At 48.8% G+C, this 13,886-nt stretch overlaps 1 protein-coding gene across 1 annotated transcript in view; it reads right to left on the minus strand.

Annotated features, from left to right (window-relative positions):
* The window catches only part of MPP1 (MAGUK p55 scaffold protein 1), a 22,206-nt gene extending 8,857 nt beyond the window's left edge, over positions 1–13,349 (minus strand). The window contains exons 1-4 of the mRNA XM_082865420.1: positions 13,133–13,349; positions 2,529–2,672; positions 2,273–2,351; positions 1,165–1,250 (exon numbers count right to left, since the gene is read on the minus strand). Coding sequence (XP_082721546.1) covers positions 1,165–1,250; positions 2,273–2,351; positions 2,529–2,672; positions 13,133–13,234 — 411 coding nt within the window. The 5' untranslated portion in view covers positions 13,235–13,349. The remainder of the gene's footprint in view (positions 1–1,164; positions 1,251–2,272; positions 2,352–2,528; positions 2,673–13,132) is intronic.
* Positions 13,350–13,886: the final 537 nt, after the last annotated feature.

Consider the following 13,886-nt stretch of genomic DNA (forward strand, 5'->3'; position numbering starts at 1 on the left):
AGGCTGTTGACTGAAACTTTCTCGTTTTATAATCCAGGCGTTTCCACCTTGGTCCGAGTTCAGTGGCATTCCACAAAATCTGATACACTGTGCTTTCATTTCTATTCATTTAAAGACAGTGTCTAATTTGCCTTGCGATTTCTCCTATGGCCTGTGACTTCTTTAGAGATGTGTTAACTTCCAAATATTTAGGGATTTCCAGGTATCTTTCTGTTTTTTATTTCTAATTTCATTTCATTGTGGGTGGACAGTGCATTTTTGTATGGTCTGAATCCTTTAAACCTGTTGAGGCTGTCATGTGGCAGAGGGTACACAGTCTATCCTGCAGGATGTGGCAGTCCTGACAGTGTTTGCTTCAAGTATTCTGAATCCTCTGTCATCAGGTACATGAATATTTAGGACGTGAGGCATTTCAAGAAGCAGGGTAAACCCGGTCCCTGTTATTTCATCTGGGTCAGAGGTGAGGTCTATCCTTAAACAGCCATGCTTCAGAGCTCTCTAAGGTTCAGTTTCCTCAGCTCTGGTTCAAAGTAAACTTTTCCCTAAGTTGCTGTTTTCTGCTTCATTCCCTGGCTGGTACCCTGGCATCTCCTTGCTGAGTGCCTGAGGGGTGCTTCCTACCAGCCGTGACCAATTACACCCGACTACCCCATGTGTTTTTTCCTGCTTTGGTTACAGGAAGGGTCTCTGCTGTGTTCAGGGGCGGACAGGGATGGTGAAGAATCTCGAGAGGCAAACACCCAGCACGATGCCCGGCACAGCTGCGTCTAAAGAGCACATTCAACGTTTCACCTATTATAGCTCAGTTGTTCTCTGTAACAAATCTATGACATAAGAACAGCAATTACTACCATCTTCATTTTACAGATGACCTAGAGAAGTGAATTCACCTGCTCCAAATCACAGGGCTGGAGTAAAGGAGAGCGGGATTCAGAGTTGCCATTGCAGTCCAATGCTCTTTCTAGACAGACACTCTGGGTCTTTTGCCTTGTTTTAGAAGTTTACTAAATGAAGACAGAGAGCTGTCATTTCTTGCACAGAATAAAGATTAGCAGTGGTAAGAGGCCCTTCAATGAGGTATAAACACTTTCACAGAAAAATGAGGTACACAGACACCAATGCGGATCGATGCTTCACGAAGACAAGGGCATAGTGAATACCCACCATTGCCTTCTGCAGCTGATCTACTGAGTGATTAGTCACGTTCGTGCCGTTGATTTCTAGGATCTCATCTCCGACGTGAAGGGAGCCTACCAACAGAAGAACAAACGTTCAGACGAAAGAGGTGTCAACAGAAGTCAAAACGCCACAGAAAAGAAACCATGATCTAGAGCATGTTGTACGACAGACTGTAGAACACACAGGGTTGAAACCATTCAACCATGAGAGATGGGAATGTTCTGTTCATGGCCTTCAGGGACCTAGCAAGACAGGCACTTGACGGTTTAAGATTATGTCATCCTTCTTGACCTCAGGACTCCAACTGCAAAATAAAAGCACTTGGTCCTGAAAGTGTCCTGGAACTAGAGTCCCCCTGACGTCAGGGGGCTATGACACAGCTGAACACACTCCAAGGAACAAGAAAGCTCAATGTTTCTCTGTTGTTTAGCTAAGACCTCCAAATGCTACCAAGTGGTAAAGTTAATCGCTGTTTAGATTCTATGTGAAGAATGGGTATCAATACCTGTGCTACCCTTGATGCACAGAAAAGCACTTTTACTCAATGACGCATCTGCAAATTGACGGCAGCTTCACATGGCGATACAACAGTTACTTGTCGTTATTTGTTAATATCTATTTTCTCAGTTTATTTTTTTTTCTTTTCTTTTTGGCCGTGCCATGTGGCTTGTGGGATCTTAGGTCCCCGACCAGGGATGGAGTCCGCACCCTCGGCAGTGAAAGCGCGGAGTCCTAACCACTGGACCGCCAGGGAATTCCCTATTTTCTCAGTTTAACTGGTAGCCTCAGGAGGTCGAGATGGTCTGTTTTCTTCACTGCTATGTGTTCACAGTCTAGTGCAAGGGGTTGCATATAGTAGTTGCTCAAATGTTAACTAACTGCAGAAGTATTGGCATAAATAAGTGTATGAGAATGCTCAGAGGGAGTGACAGTGGCGCTGGGCGATTCATCATTCGAAAGAGCCAGTCATTACGGTACAAAAAATCTCTCGGCACGCACACAGATGCTCCCTGTTTTGAACACTATAAGCTTCGTGCCCCTCGGCCCTGGACAGGGAGTAAAGGATGAATCCCTGAACAAAACACGCCTGCACCTTGTCTGTGAATCATGCCGCCGTGGAGGATTCTGGCTACGGTGCAGGACTGCTTCTCATTCAGCTTCAGCGTGATTCCCTGGAAGACAGACGAGGGCACAGCAAGCTTAACTGCAAGCTCTTTCTGAGTTGATCTTTAAGACAACTTAAGGCAACTTCTTGGGAGAAATATTTTGTCTGCACACGAGGTGTCATCAGTTGGCAGGGGCAAGAAGCCTGCCATGAGGGGCCTGGGGTGGGGAGGAAGAGGGATTACCATGGGCTCTGCGGTGACCTTCTCGAACTGGATGAGCCGCACCTTCCGAGCCTCCTGGCCCTGGACCCGGGTGGGGCTCCCCGGGGCGGCGGGCCCGTTGGTGTACATGTCCTCCGTCACGGCACTCAGCTGGGGTGACACAGTCTGTCGGGTCAAAACAGCAGAGAAATGTATGAAGCAAGCAGCCGTCGGGTCGTTGTTGCGCGTCCAAACCCCAAAGGCTCAGCAAACCAACGCTTATCTCCTAAGGCTGGTGGCCAGTTGCATTAGACTTGATGTGAAGCATTATTTATCCAAGTGGCTACCCCTGCCATCCGCCCGAGACGACACATCAACTGTGACCCCTTGACCCCGACCATGAAGACAGCAATGCTGGACGGATTACACTCTAGAAAGATGTCTTTAGTATAAATCTGAAGTAATTTAAGGCCCGTGGCCTTGGCAGGAGGGCACACAGAGGGATGGATTTTGTAATCCATGGTGTTGGGTCAACCCCGCACAGGCCAAGGGCACGTTGGTCCCCACATCACTTTATATACAGAACCAGTTCCAAACGTGCAAGGTAAAACCACCAAGCTTTGAGAAGAAAGCACAATACATCTTCAAAACCTGGGAGGAGGCAGAGAACTGTAAAAAAAACGAAAGCTAAAACTACAAATACTTTAAAGTTAAGAATATCTGTTCGTGGAGAAACTCCACTGAGACAGGCAAAGGTTTAGTAGACACAGAGAGCAATAACTTCTCACCAAAACTCTCAGCCTGAGAGCGCAAAGACTTATACCTACAACATGTAAAGAATTCTTCTCACTCAATAACAGGATGATGAGCAGTGAAAAGATGGACGAGACGTCTGAACAAACTCTTCACTAAAGGCCTATGAAGAGCCAACATCACCGTGATACCACTCCGCAGCCACTAGGGAGCCTACAGTGAAAAGGACAGATGTTGGAAACGCCCAGACATCGCCGGTGGGAACGCTAAATGGCGCAGCCCCGTGGAAAAGAGTGTGGCGATTTCTTATATCAAGTTAAGCATTCATTGACCCTATGCCCTGGCAACCCCACTCCTAGGTGTTCACCCACAGAAAGGCTTGCACACAGAAGTTCACAGCAGCTTTATTCACTATAGCTGAAAAGTCCACCTGCAGGAGGAGACCATTCATGCTGTTTTAGAACAAGCAAAAAAAACTACAGTAAAAAAAATTTAAGACAGTGGTTGCCTCTCATAGGATGGGAAGGGGTAGGCTGGGTAAGGGCATGACAGACCTTCTGGAGTGGTGATGTTCCAAACTGTGACCAGGGTTGCGTTGCACAGGTGTAAGCATTTGTTAAAACTCATCCAGTGCATTTCACTGTACATAAACTTAACCACAAAATTTAAAAAAGAACCATAAATACTGAACCCTAGCCGATGATATGCATGCTGAAGCTTTTAGGGGTGAAGTGTTCTGATCTTTGCAACTTATTTTGAAGTGCAAAACAAAAAAAAAGGTGAATGGATGGTTTTGGGATAGATATGTGATAAAGCAAACATGGCAAAATGTTAATGGTAGAATCTAGGAGGTATGGCTAATGGAAGTTGCTATAAAATTGTTTCATCTTTTCAGTGAGATTGAAAATTTTCAGATAAAACATTGGAAGGGAATGGCACTAAGACAGTGACAAGGCCATGGAGCAGGGAACTGGAACCCTCGTGTGGTGTCCTACTGTGGATGGACTTTGGGGTGCTTCCAGGTTTGGGCTTTTAAGAACAGTGTCGCTCTGAGACCACACGCCAACGAGAATAAGTGGCTGCTGGACAATATGAATAAATCTCCTTGAAACGCTCCTTCTCCTGATACAACAGTCAATCAAAAACCATATGCAGAAGGAAGAAGCCCGACCCTGGTTTATGTGAGGATTGAGCTGAAAATGGATTGTGGCTGCAATCCAGCCACACCTGGGGGTGCCCCTCAGAGACCGTGGGGAGGGAAGATCTTCCCAATGGGTGGAGCCGTGAGCAGGACACCTCGTCAGCCACTTGGTGGCAAAGGAGAAGCGGGAATATCCCCAGGTGGGAACAGCTAGACCTATCTGTCTGTCTACAGAATGAGGGAAGTACTGACAAAGAGAAACTGCCTTGTGTAGCAACTAGAACTTCGAAAACCTCTCATGCCGTTGAGTCATGCGGCACTGCTATTAAAGCAGAATTGTCTAACAAAGGGCCATACTTAGGAAAGTGACTTATGAGACCTGGGAGCCGAGAACCACACAGAACTTCAAGGCCGTCTACAGTAGATAAGCCATTAATACAGTTACCACTGCATCTGTGCGGGGGCATCCTGGCACACAGACACCATGTAGCCCTGAAAAGGAGGTTCAGAGGTTAATCTGGAAGACATATTAAGTGGAAAAAAAAAAAAGAGTGAGGAAAGGTATGTTATCATCAGCATAAACAGTGAAAGATAAGAATATCTTCATATTTGCTTGTAAATGCATCATCTCCCTCTGGAAAGAGACATGAACAACAGGGAGGAACTGGGTGACTAGAGAAGGAGGTGAGAAGTAAACTGTATTCGTTTCATTTCAAATTAATTTCTAAACAGGCAAATGAAAGCCTATTATTCCTAAAGCCCTACAAAGTACAATGCTTTCTATTCTGGCAAGATAGAATTTTCCTAAGTGATTGTGATTTAGGTTCAAGTTGGCAGCCTAAGTACTTGCGTGTAGCCTGGACCCTGTTTAAATGAGACCAAAGGGGGAGGGTAAAGAGAAACCCACAGACAAAAAACAGGAAGTCATCAGGGATGAGAGATTTCAAAAATTTTTCCAGAAGACAGCAGAGCCTGGAACGTGCAAACAGGAGGAATTGGCCGGGGCAGAACGGGCTGGGGCTCGGGCTTCTGAGAAAACGTCTCCTGAAAAGCTGCCCACCCAACCTACAGCTCCACTTTCAAGGCAGGAAGAAGGAAGAAGGGCCAGGCCAGTGGCATCTGTCCCAGAACTTCCCCAGTGGATATCTGCTCATGGCTCATCAGCCAGAACTGCAGAACACAGCGTGCCCATCCCAGGCTGCAAAAGGGGCTGAGAAAATAAGAACTGAGTTGGGCATCTTGCCGCCCCGAACAAGATCAGGGAAAAGCTGGGTCAGCAAGAAGTGGACTAAAGCTGTTGGGTCAGCAACCGGTCAGAATAATACAAAAGCCTTCACTAACTTTCCCTTTTTACAATCTACCTACAGCAAGTCACGAAACGACATTAAGGTCCACACACACATGACAGAGAAGAGATGAAGGGAAGGGCTACCGATCCTGTGACTACAGTGAGAGGGAAAGTTGACGAAGGAATGAATGTAGAATTTAAGGTTCTGCTTTATTTTGTTTCGTTTAGTAACAATCAGAAGACCCGTCCCTGTGGAACCTGCCCCCCTGCAGATGGGCACACGCTCTCCAGCTCACTCTCCATGGCACCCTGGGAGGAAAGCTAAGCATGAGCTGTGGATCCTCCTGCATCTGGGATGTTATTTTTTACCCACAAGTGGCTTCACTCACCCGATCCCTGCAGGTTACATGAAAAAAGTACCTCTGGACGACGTGTAATGTACGTGATGTAAGGGCACAGGCCCTTGAACAGCTGAGACAATTTTGAAAAGGAAGACAGTAGAAGGAATCAGTCTACCTGGTTTCAAGATTTATATGGTTACAAATAATCAAGACGGTGTGGTCTGGTAGAGGGACAGACATAAAGATCAATGGAACAGGAGAGAGAGCCCAGAAATAGACCCACACAGATACGTCCAGTTGATTTTGACAAGGTGCAAAGGCGATTCAACGGAGGAAGGGTAGTCTTTTCAACAAATGATGCTGCAGCAATTGGACACCCATAGGCAAAAAAAGAAACACTGAACTAGACTTTAAAATGGATCATGGACTTAAATGTAAAACGTAAAACTACAAAACTTTTTAGAAAAAAACAGTCATCAGGGTTTAGGGCTAGACAAGAGTTCTTAGACTTGGCACCAACAGCGGGATCCATAACAGGAAAAACTGATAAATTGGAAAACTTTACCCCTGTGACAGCCTATATGAAGATGATGAAAAGACAAGATGTGGACTGAGAGAAAACATTCCTAAAGCCCACATCCAATGGAAAACTCTAACATCTAGAGTACATAAAGAATGCTCCATACGCAACAATAAAAACAATCTAATTAGAAAACGGGCAAAAGACATGAACAGATATTTCACTAAAGAGGATATGTAAAAGGAAGGATGGCAGATGAGGACGTGAGAAGATGTTCAATGTCATTAGCTATCAGGGAGAAATGCAGATTAAAACCATAATGAAATATACCACTACACACCTATCAGAACAGCTAAGATAAAAATTGGCGACAAGACTAAATGCTGGTGAGGGTGCAAAGAAACTGAACCTCTCATCCATGGCTGGTGGGAATGTAAAATGTTACAGCCATTCGGGAAGAGAGTTGGGAACTTTCCTAAAAAACTAAATGACTACTTTACCACCCAGCAATGGCACAAGACAAAAGTTTGTACAAAATGTGTACATGAAGGCTCATAACAGCTTTATTTGTAGTAACCCCAACCTGGAGACAAGGAGAACAGCCTATAATAGGTGAGCAGTTCAACAGACTGTGGTCTATCCATACCTCGGGACGCTTCCCAGCAATAAAAAATTGCATACAATATGATTCCAGTTATATAACATTCTAGAGATGGCAAAATTATAGAGGAGGAGAACAGATTAGTGGTTGCCAAGGGGACACGGGGAGATGTGACTATAAAGGGGTGGCACCAGGGAGGTCTCTGTGCTGATGGAACAGTTCCATATCTTGATTGTGGTGATGGTTACATATATTCAGACATGTGACAAAATGGCACAGAACTACACTCACACGTCATACCAATGTCAAGTCCATGGTTTTGATGGGGTACTATTTTTGAGCTTGTAGTAGACAGAGGAGAAGTTATTGCATAAAAGAACTAGCAAAATGGCTGGCAAGTCGCACTTGTCTGCAACCGAAGAGCTATAACTAAGAGCACAGTACCAAAGAACGGACAGAGGCAACAACCAATCCTTGAGACATCTGCAGGGTACAGGATCAGTTTCCAGACTCTGGGATGGGTAAGTAAGAGGCCACAACACACAGTGACCAAAGAGTTCCTCAAAGCATTGCCCATGGCGACCTGGAACCATGTGGTTAAAACTCTTCAAAGCTAGGTAGCTATTGCCACAGACCCATTTAAAGAGAATGAGATCAAATAGCTCTCTAAGTAGACTCAAGAAAACCAGAGGAAAAGCAGCGTCAAGCTGGAAGGAAGAATTCTTTCTCTCAAATTAAGCATCTGTACTAGTTGTATATTTTTACCACGCACATGTGTTAAGAGATTGAATGTACAGAATGAGGAATTCAAGGATTGCTGACTGAATGACTGCTGTGAATACACAAAGAGCTCAAGTCTCAAATCTCTGGCCTCAAAGCATGAAATAAAACTTAGGACTTTCCTTGATCCTGACTTACAAATCTTTTTTCACTAGTAGTTGTGGGGCTGAGAAAGCTGAAAACCAAACTCAGAAATTAATCCTATGGATCTATCAGCATCTACCATTTATCTGTGTCAGTAACCAAAGCAGGTACTGGTGGCCATAAAACCTGAAAACATAGATCAGATTATTTTATCATGTGCCGTAAAGTACCATCAATAAACCACTTATGATGATTCACCTGTGTTTCGAGACGCGCTGGGCCCGTCTACAGTGACAGGTTCGAAAGTCTCAGTCCACGGAAGACAAAATGACCTTTGCAAGGGGCCGACGCCTACGTGATTGTGTGCCTGGAACAGGCAGATAAAGCGGCACCCTCCGCTCATCGCCTTCTCATTCGGCTCCATGACACAGATTGCTTTTAACACATCAGCCTTTAAATTAAGGACTCAGCACCCAGGAAAGTTCAAGACTTGCTATCTCAAAGGCTGGTCTTTTAAATGTGCTTATTCATCAAGACGTCCCCCTTCGAGATGACTCAGAGCCACTATCATGCTCACCCAGAAGCTGCAAATGATGAGTAAGATAAACGGAACCCTCCGACGTGGCGACCAAAGAACCAACTAGCAACAGTGAGGCTTCCCTGACTGCTCAGCAAGAGGGGGCCAGCCTCTCCTCAACAGCACCTGACATGCAGGAAACTCCCCCAACCAGCCCCCTGCACCCCTCACCACAGACAATCCCAGGAGCAGGGCTAGACAGACAGACAGATGCGCACGGAGCCAAGGTGCTTCCTTGACCCCAGCCGTGGGTCTGAGACCACACCAAAGGCAGGACACGTCCACAGAGTTCAGCTGGCCCAGACCCAGCTTTGAAGAATGGGAAGGTTACCCGCCTGCCACTCAGGGTAACTAACTTGTCCAGGTTGACAACTTAGACTGCAGTCTGTCCCCTGTCCCATCTGTCCATCCGTCCACTGGCCACGTGCCGGGCACTTGTCCTGCCCCTGAACTGCTCTAACTTTTCTTGTTTCCATAGCTGGTAATACATTCATTCCAACGTGCTACAAATATTTCGTTTGTTTACTTTGTCGCCCCAAAGCTGAGCCGTTTTTCAATCCTTACCAGCCCACGACCACCAAGTGATGCTGAACAATGTGGTCAAAGGTACTAGATGGCATTTCGCAGAGTTCACTTCACAACTTTGAGACCAGCCTTCTTCCCCGCCGCCCCAGCAGGACGGGGGCAGCTCTGCAGCCTCTCGGCCTTTAATCACACACACTGCTGGGGTGGCAACGCCTGTGCGCTGAAACCCCCTTCGGAGGAAACATCTGCAGCGGGTTCAAAGGGCAGAGGCAGTGGCTCAAAGGAAGTTGGGATTAAAAAAGAGATGAAAAACAAACTTGGCAGCGGGTGGCTTTCCCACCCAAACAGTCGGATTAAGAGCCGGTGACAGCGAATGGAGGAAAGAACAAACATTTGTTCAGCCTACTGTTAGGCTCTTTGCCAACTGTTTCCATGTGGAGACTTAGAAGAAGGCCCAGGCCAAGAAGGCAAGTGATCGCCGCAGACGGCAGGCAAGGTCAGGCTCCACTTTGGGAAAGAAAACAAGAAAGACTATGAGAAAACCAAGAGGGCTCAAGGTACCAGGAACAGCTGAGCACTGTTTCACCACAAATGACAAGAGCCGGGGAAGAGTCGGGGAACGAGGAGCGCCTCCGAGCCAGAAGTTTCCGGCAAGTGACTTTCGAGCAAAAACCTGTACAGACGACCCTTGAGCGATGGCGGGCTTGAGCTGCACGGGGCCACTGACACACGGAGTTTCCCCATAGTAAACACTGCAGTGCTACACAATCCGTGCTTGGTGGCCTCCGCGGATGGGAGTTGTGGTCACAGAGGAGCCGTTCCAGCGGCAACTGCGTATGTACTTTGCTCATGTGTATTTCTCTATGGGGAGGAAAAATGGAAAAGTGAAGACTCAGAAAAGAGAATGTCATGTTACAAAAGTTGTATTCTGGTTCCCTAATTCAGAGCATTTCTTCCCATTTCCCACCCCTGGGGTCACTTCCCCTCCTTTTTTAGCAACAGTGAAAGATTTGAGCAACTCACTGCTTAGGGGAAAAAAATCTCTGCAGTCAATGAAATGTCAACTGATTTCATCTCCCTTTGCCCCAGGGGACATTTGGTAGCAGTGTCTCAAGACCCCCGTCAACCCTGAATGTCCCCTGCCTGGAGCGCTATTCGCCAGTGACGTCCTGGCCCCTGCACAGCAGGTGATGCTGCGTCTCCCCGCCCAGGAGCCCACAGACAGCTCTTCTGAGTGGAAACTCACCTGCAGCCTGACATTTCTTAGGTCATTTCACATGTGGGACAGGCCCAAGTGAACTTTCAGGGACTTTCAACGTATTGCTTCAGTTCATGGGAGAAGGGCTACTTCAAACAGGACTGAAGAGAAAAGTAGGAATTTTACAACCAATCTTATGTGCACTAAGGGATTGCAAAAAAGAACAAGGTCAGAGAGAGCTCATAAAACGTTTCTCCAAGGAAGGAAACATGTACTTAAATATGGGAGACAGGCTACACTTCAAACCTACTGCAAAATTATATTTTGACAATACTTTTTTTTTTTTTTTGCGGTAAACGGGCCTCTCACCGTTGTGGCCTCTCCCGTTGCGGAGCACAGGCTCCGGACGCGCAGGCCCAGCGGCCACGGCTCACGGGCCCAGCCGCTCCACGGCATGTGGGATCCTCCCGGACCGGGGCACGAACCCGTGTCCCCTGCCTCGGCAGGCGGACTCCCAACCACTGCGCCACCAGGGAAGCCCGACAATACTTTTTCAATACCAAATGTCGACTATAATCAGAGGTGAAACTTTGGGCTTCCAGTCTTTAGAACTTTTATAGAAAGCAATCTCCCTAAATGAAGCCTTTGGCAACGTGAGTTTATGAACTCCTTTAAAGCCAACAAGTTCCTTACAACTTTTCTTGGTTCTTGCTAGGACAGCAAAATGTGCTACTGCTGCTGGACAGGCGCTGCGTCAGGTCAACATCACCGCAACCCTCTAAGCAGGTCCATTTTACAGAGAAGTATTAGCCCTGCTAAGAGCCCCAGAGGGAGGGTGGGCGCCAGGGAGTGAGAGCCAGCAGGTCCGCAGGGCCAGGCCGCCTTTCATCGTGTGGAGATTCTTCTTCCAGTCTCCACACCTCGGCAGGTCTGGACGCTTTGCATTCAGTGCTTTACCAGGTTTTCTTATTTCATGTTCAAATCCTTTCATACACTCAAGCAAACTGACTAAGCAATAGACTGTATCTGGTATTTTTGCAGGATCAACTCACAGCTCCACAAAAACTGCTTATTACTCAGAGGGCAGTGAAAGGGCCTCTTTTCAAAATCGCACACGACTTTCCAGCCTCCCCACCAGGAGCAGACAGGTCTACACAGGGTCTGGGCACGGAGTTACAGGTGACACTCAGGTTTTGCTAAATGAAAAGAGCCAGAAAGAAAAGCCTGCATATGTCTGGAGTCTATTTATAAGACAGTCTGAAAAAGGCAAAGTGGTAGTGTTTTCCAGAAGTTGCCAGGGTGGCTTCCAGGTTTCCGGGGAAATGAACCTAAAGGACCATCAGGGAACTTTCTGGAGTGACACAAATGTTCTACATTATGATTACGGTGACGGCCACATGATGGGATGCATCTGTCAAATGTCATTGAACTGCACAATCAAATCCGTGAATTAGATGTATGCTAGAGTAAACCTCAATAAAGTTTCCAAAAGAAACTTTAATAAAGAGAGGTGGTTTTATTGGGGGGGAGTGAGTTAAGGCTCAGCTAAGTGAGCTGATTGTGGGGAAGAAAAAAAATCCCATGTCCAAACTTGTGAGGAACCAAGTAGTTTCAGAGCCTGAGCCCCTCCTAGGGTACATGCTGCTGCATATCTTCCAAGTTTGTCTTGGCAGCTGAATAACCAAGGCCTTCCCCACGGGTTCATCCTGATTTGCAACGACAGACAGGTGTGAATGCGGAGACCTGAACTGATGCCACCCAGCCCAGAGTCCACAGCTCCACAGTCTGCTTTACTTTGCAGATCTTCAGTTTCCTCATGAGTGAAAGCGGATGGCTACGCTGAATCGCATGTCCACCTCTTAAGTCACTTATTAATTCAGCAAACATTTCTGAGGACCCACTTACCAGGCATTTAAAATGTAAAAAGTGAGTGTGAAACGGCCCTGCCCTGGAAGATCTTGTAGTCTAGGAAAAAGATTCACACCGTGAGTTCTGAGGCTGAGTTATCAAAGGCAAGATAGCTTCTGCCTGGCCCTCTGTCTCTGTCTGTGTGTCTCCGTGGACATCCTTTCTTGGAACCTGGCCACTGTGTTGTGAGAAGGCCAGGGGACATGGAAGGGCTGCTGGCCGGTGCTGCTGATGGCTGACAATGAGACAGAGCGTCGGCCTTCAGATGAGCGAGTGAGCGAGCGTCCTGGTGGCCGTGCCCTTGTGGGAGAGACCCTGAGTGACAACCTTACCTTGCTGGGTCCTCGCCACACCCAGAAGAATGAGAGATAACAAGAAAATTATCAACCCTTCCCTCTGGGAATCTTTGAGGATGGAGGTGATGAGCAATTTACGGGCCATCATAGGAATCTGGGGGGCAGAGTTACCTGTGAGATGACTGCCCACAAACAGACACAGGGGTCCACCCATCTGCACCCCAGCACCAGGGGCCCTGCCTAAATGCACAGGGACGGTGAGTGAACACTTGGGGCCAGCGTTGGCTTTTACAACCCTTTCTGCTGACACAGCCACCAAGCAGTCCTACTCTCGGATCTGCTCCTTACAGTCTTTCTGTGACCCTGACTTCCGTCCACGAGGAAGTTTCCCTTGACCTTAATCAGCTCTCGGTCGAGGCCGCGGCCTCTCCCGATTCTCGCCTAGAGGCGCTTCTGGGGGCCACCAGCCACCGCGCCCGGAGTCCCGCCCGAACCCCGCCGCCCGCCGCGGCCTCCACCCCCGGGGCAGGACCCCCGAGGGCAGGGCGGCGGGCGGGAAGGGACCGCGGCCGGAGGCGCGGCCTAGAGGCGAGGACCGGCCCGCATCCCGCGCCGGGCCCCGGGGGCAGCTCACCTCGGGCCGGCTGCGCTTCTGCAGCAAGTGCTCCAGGTAGAGGTCGGAGAGCGCCGTGCGCATGGCGCCCCCGCTCTCGCCCTCGCTCGCCTTCAGCGTCATCTTGCGGGACCTGGGACGCCGGGCGCCGGGACGCGGGGACGCGGGGACACGGGGCCGGACAGAGCCTGGAGCGGCAGGGCCCCGGGCCTGCGGCGCGGAGGCGGCGGAGGCGGCGAAGGCGGCGAAGGCGACTGGGAAGCGGCGCGGCTGGTCAGTCACCACCCCGCAGGCTGTGCGCCGAGAGCGCGGGGGAGGAGCTCCGCCCCCGCCCCACCCTCGCCACGCCCCTGCCCCCGCCCCCCGTCTCCCCCCTCCCCCTGGGCCCCGCGGGCCCCTGGCGCGCTACGCACCCGAGGGCCGGAAGGAGGCGCTGTTCCCGCCGAGGCCCCTGCGGCTGAATCCCAGAGGGGTCATAGGAAAAAGCACACCGCTCCCAAACCACAGAGGACCCACAGCCTGGGGCGGGTTGAGCGCTCGACCTACACCCGGGCCGAATTCGTGGGGATGGCAGGGGAGCATCCGAGGCTGCGACGGCCGCCCCTCCGACTCCAGGCTCCACCCAGAAACCGATGTGGGCACAGGACTTTGAGAAAAGGCCTTTGAAGGCTCCTGTGCTGCTGTTGTCTGTCTTAGGCTACAGCTCCTACTGCTAATGCCACAAAAAATTGAGGGATCAGTGGAAGCGAAGAAAGCCAACATTCCTTCCGAATCC

The sequence above is a fragment of the Leucopleurus acutus genome, assembly GCF_964270905.1.
Source record: "Leucopleurus acutus genome assembly, chromosome: X".
NCBI lineage: Eukaryota > Metazoa > Chordata > Mammalia > Artiodactyla > Delphinidae > Leucopleurus > Leucopleurus acutus.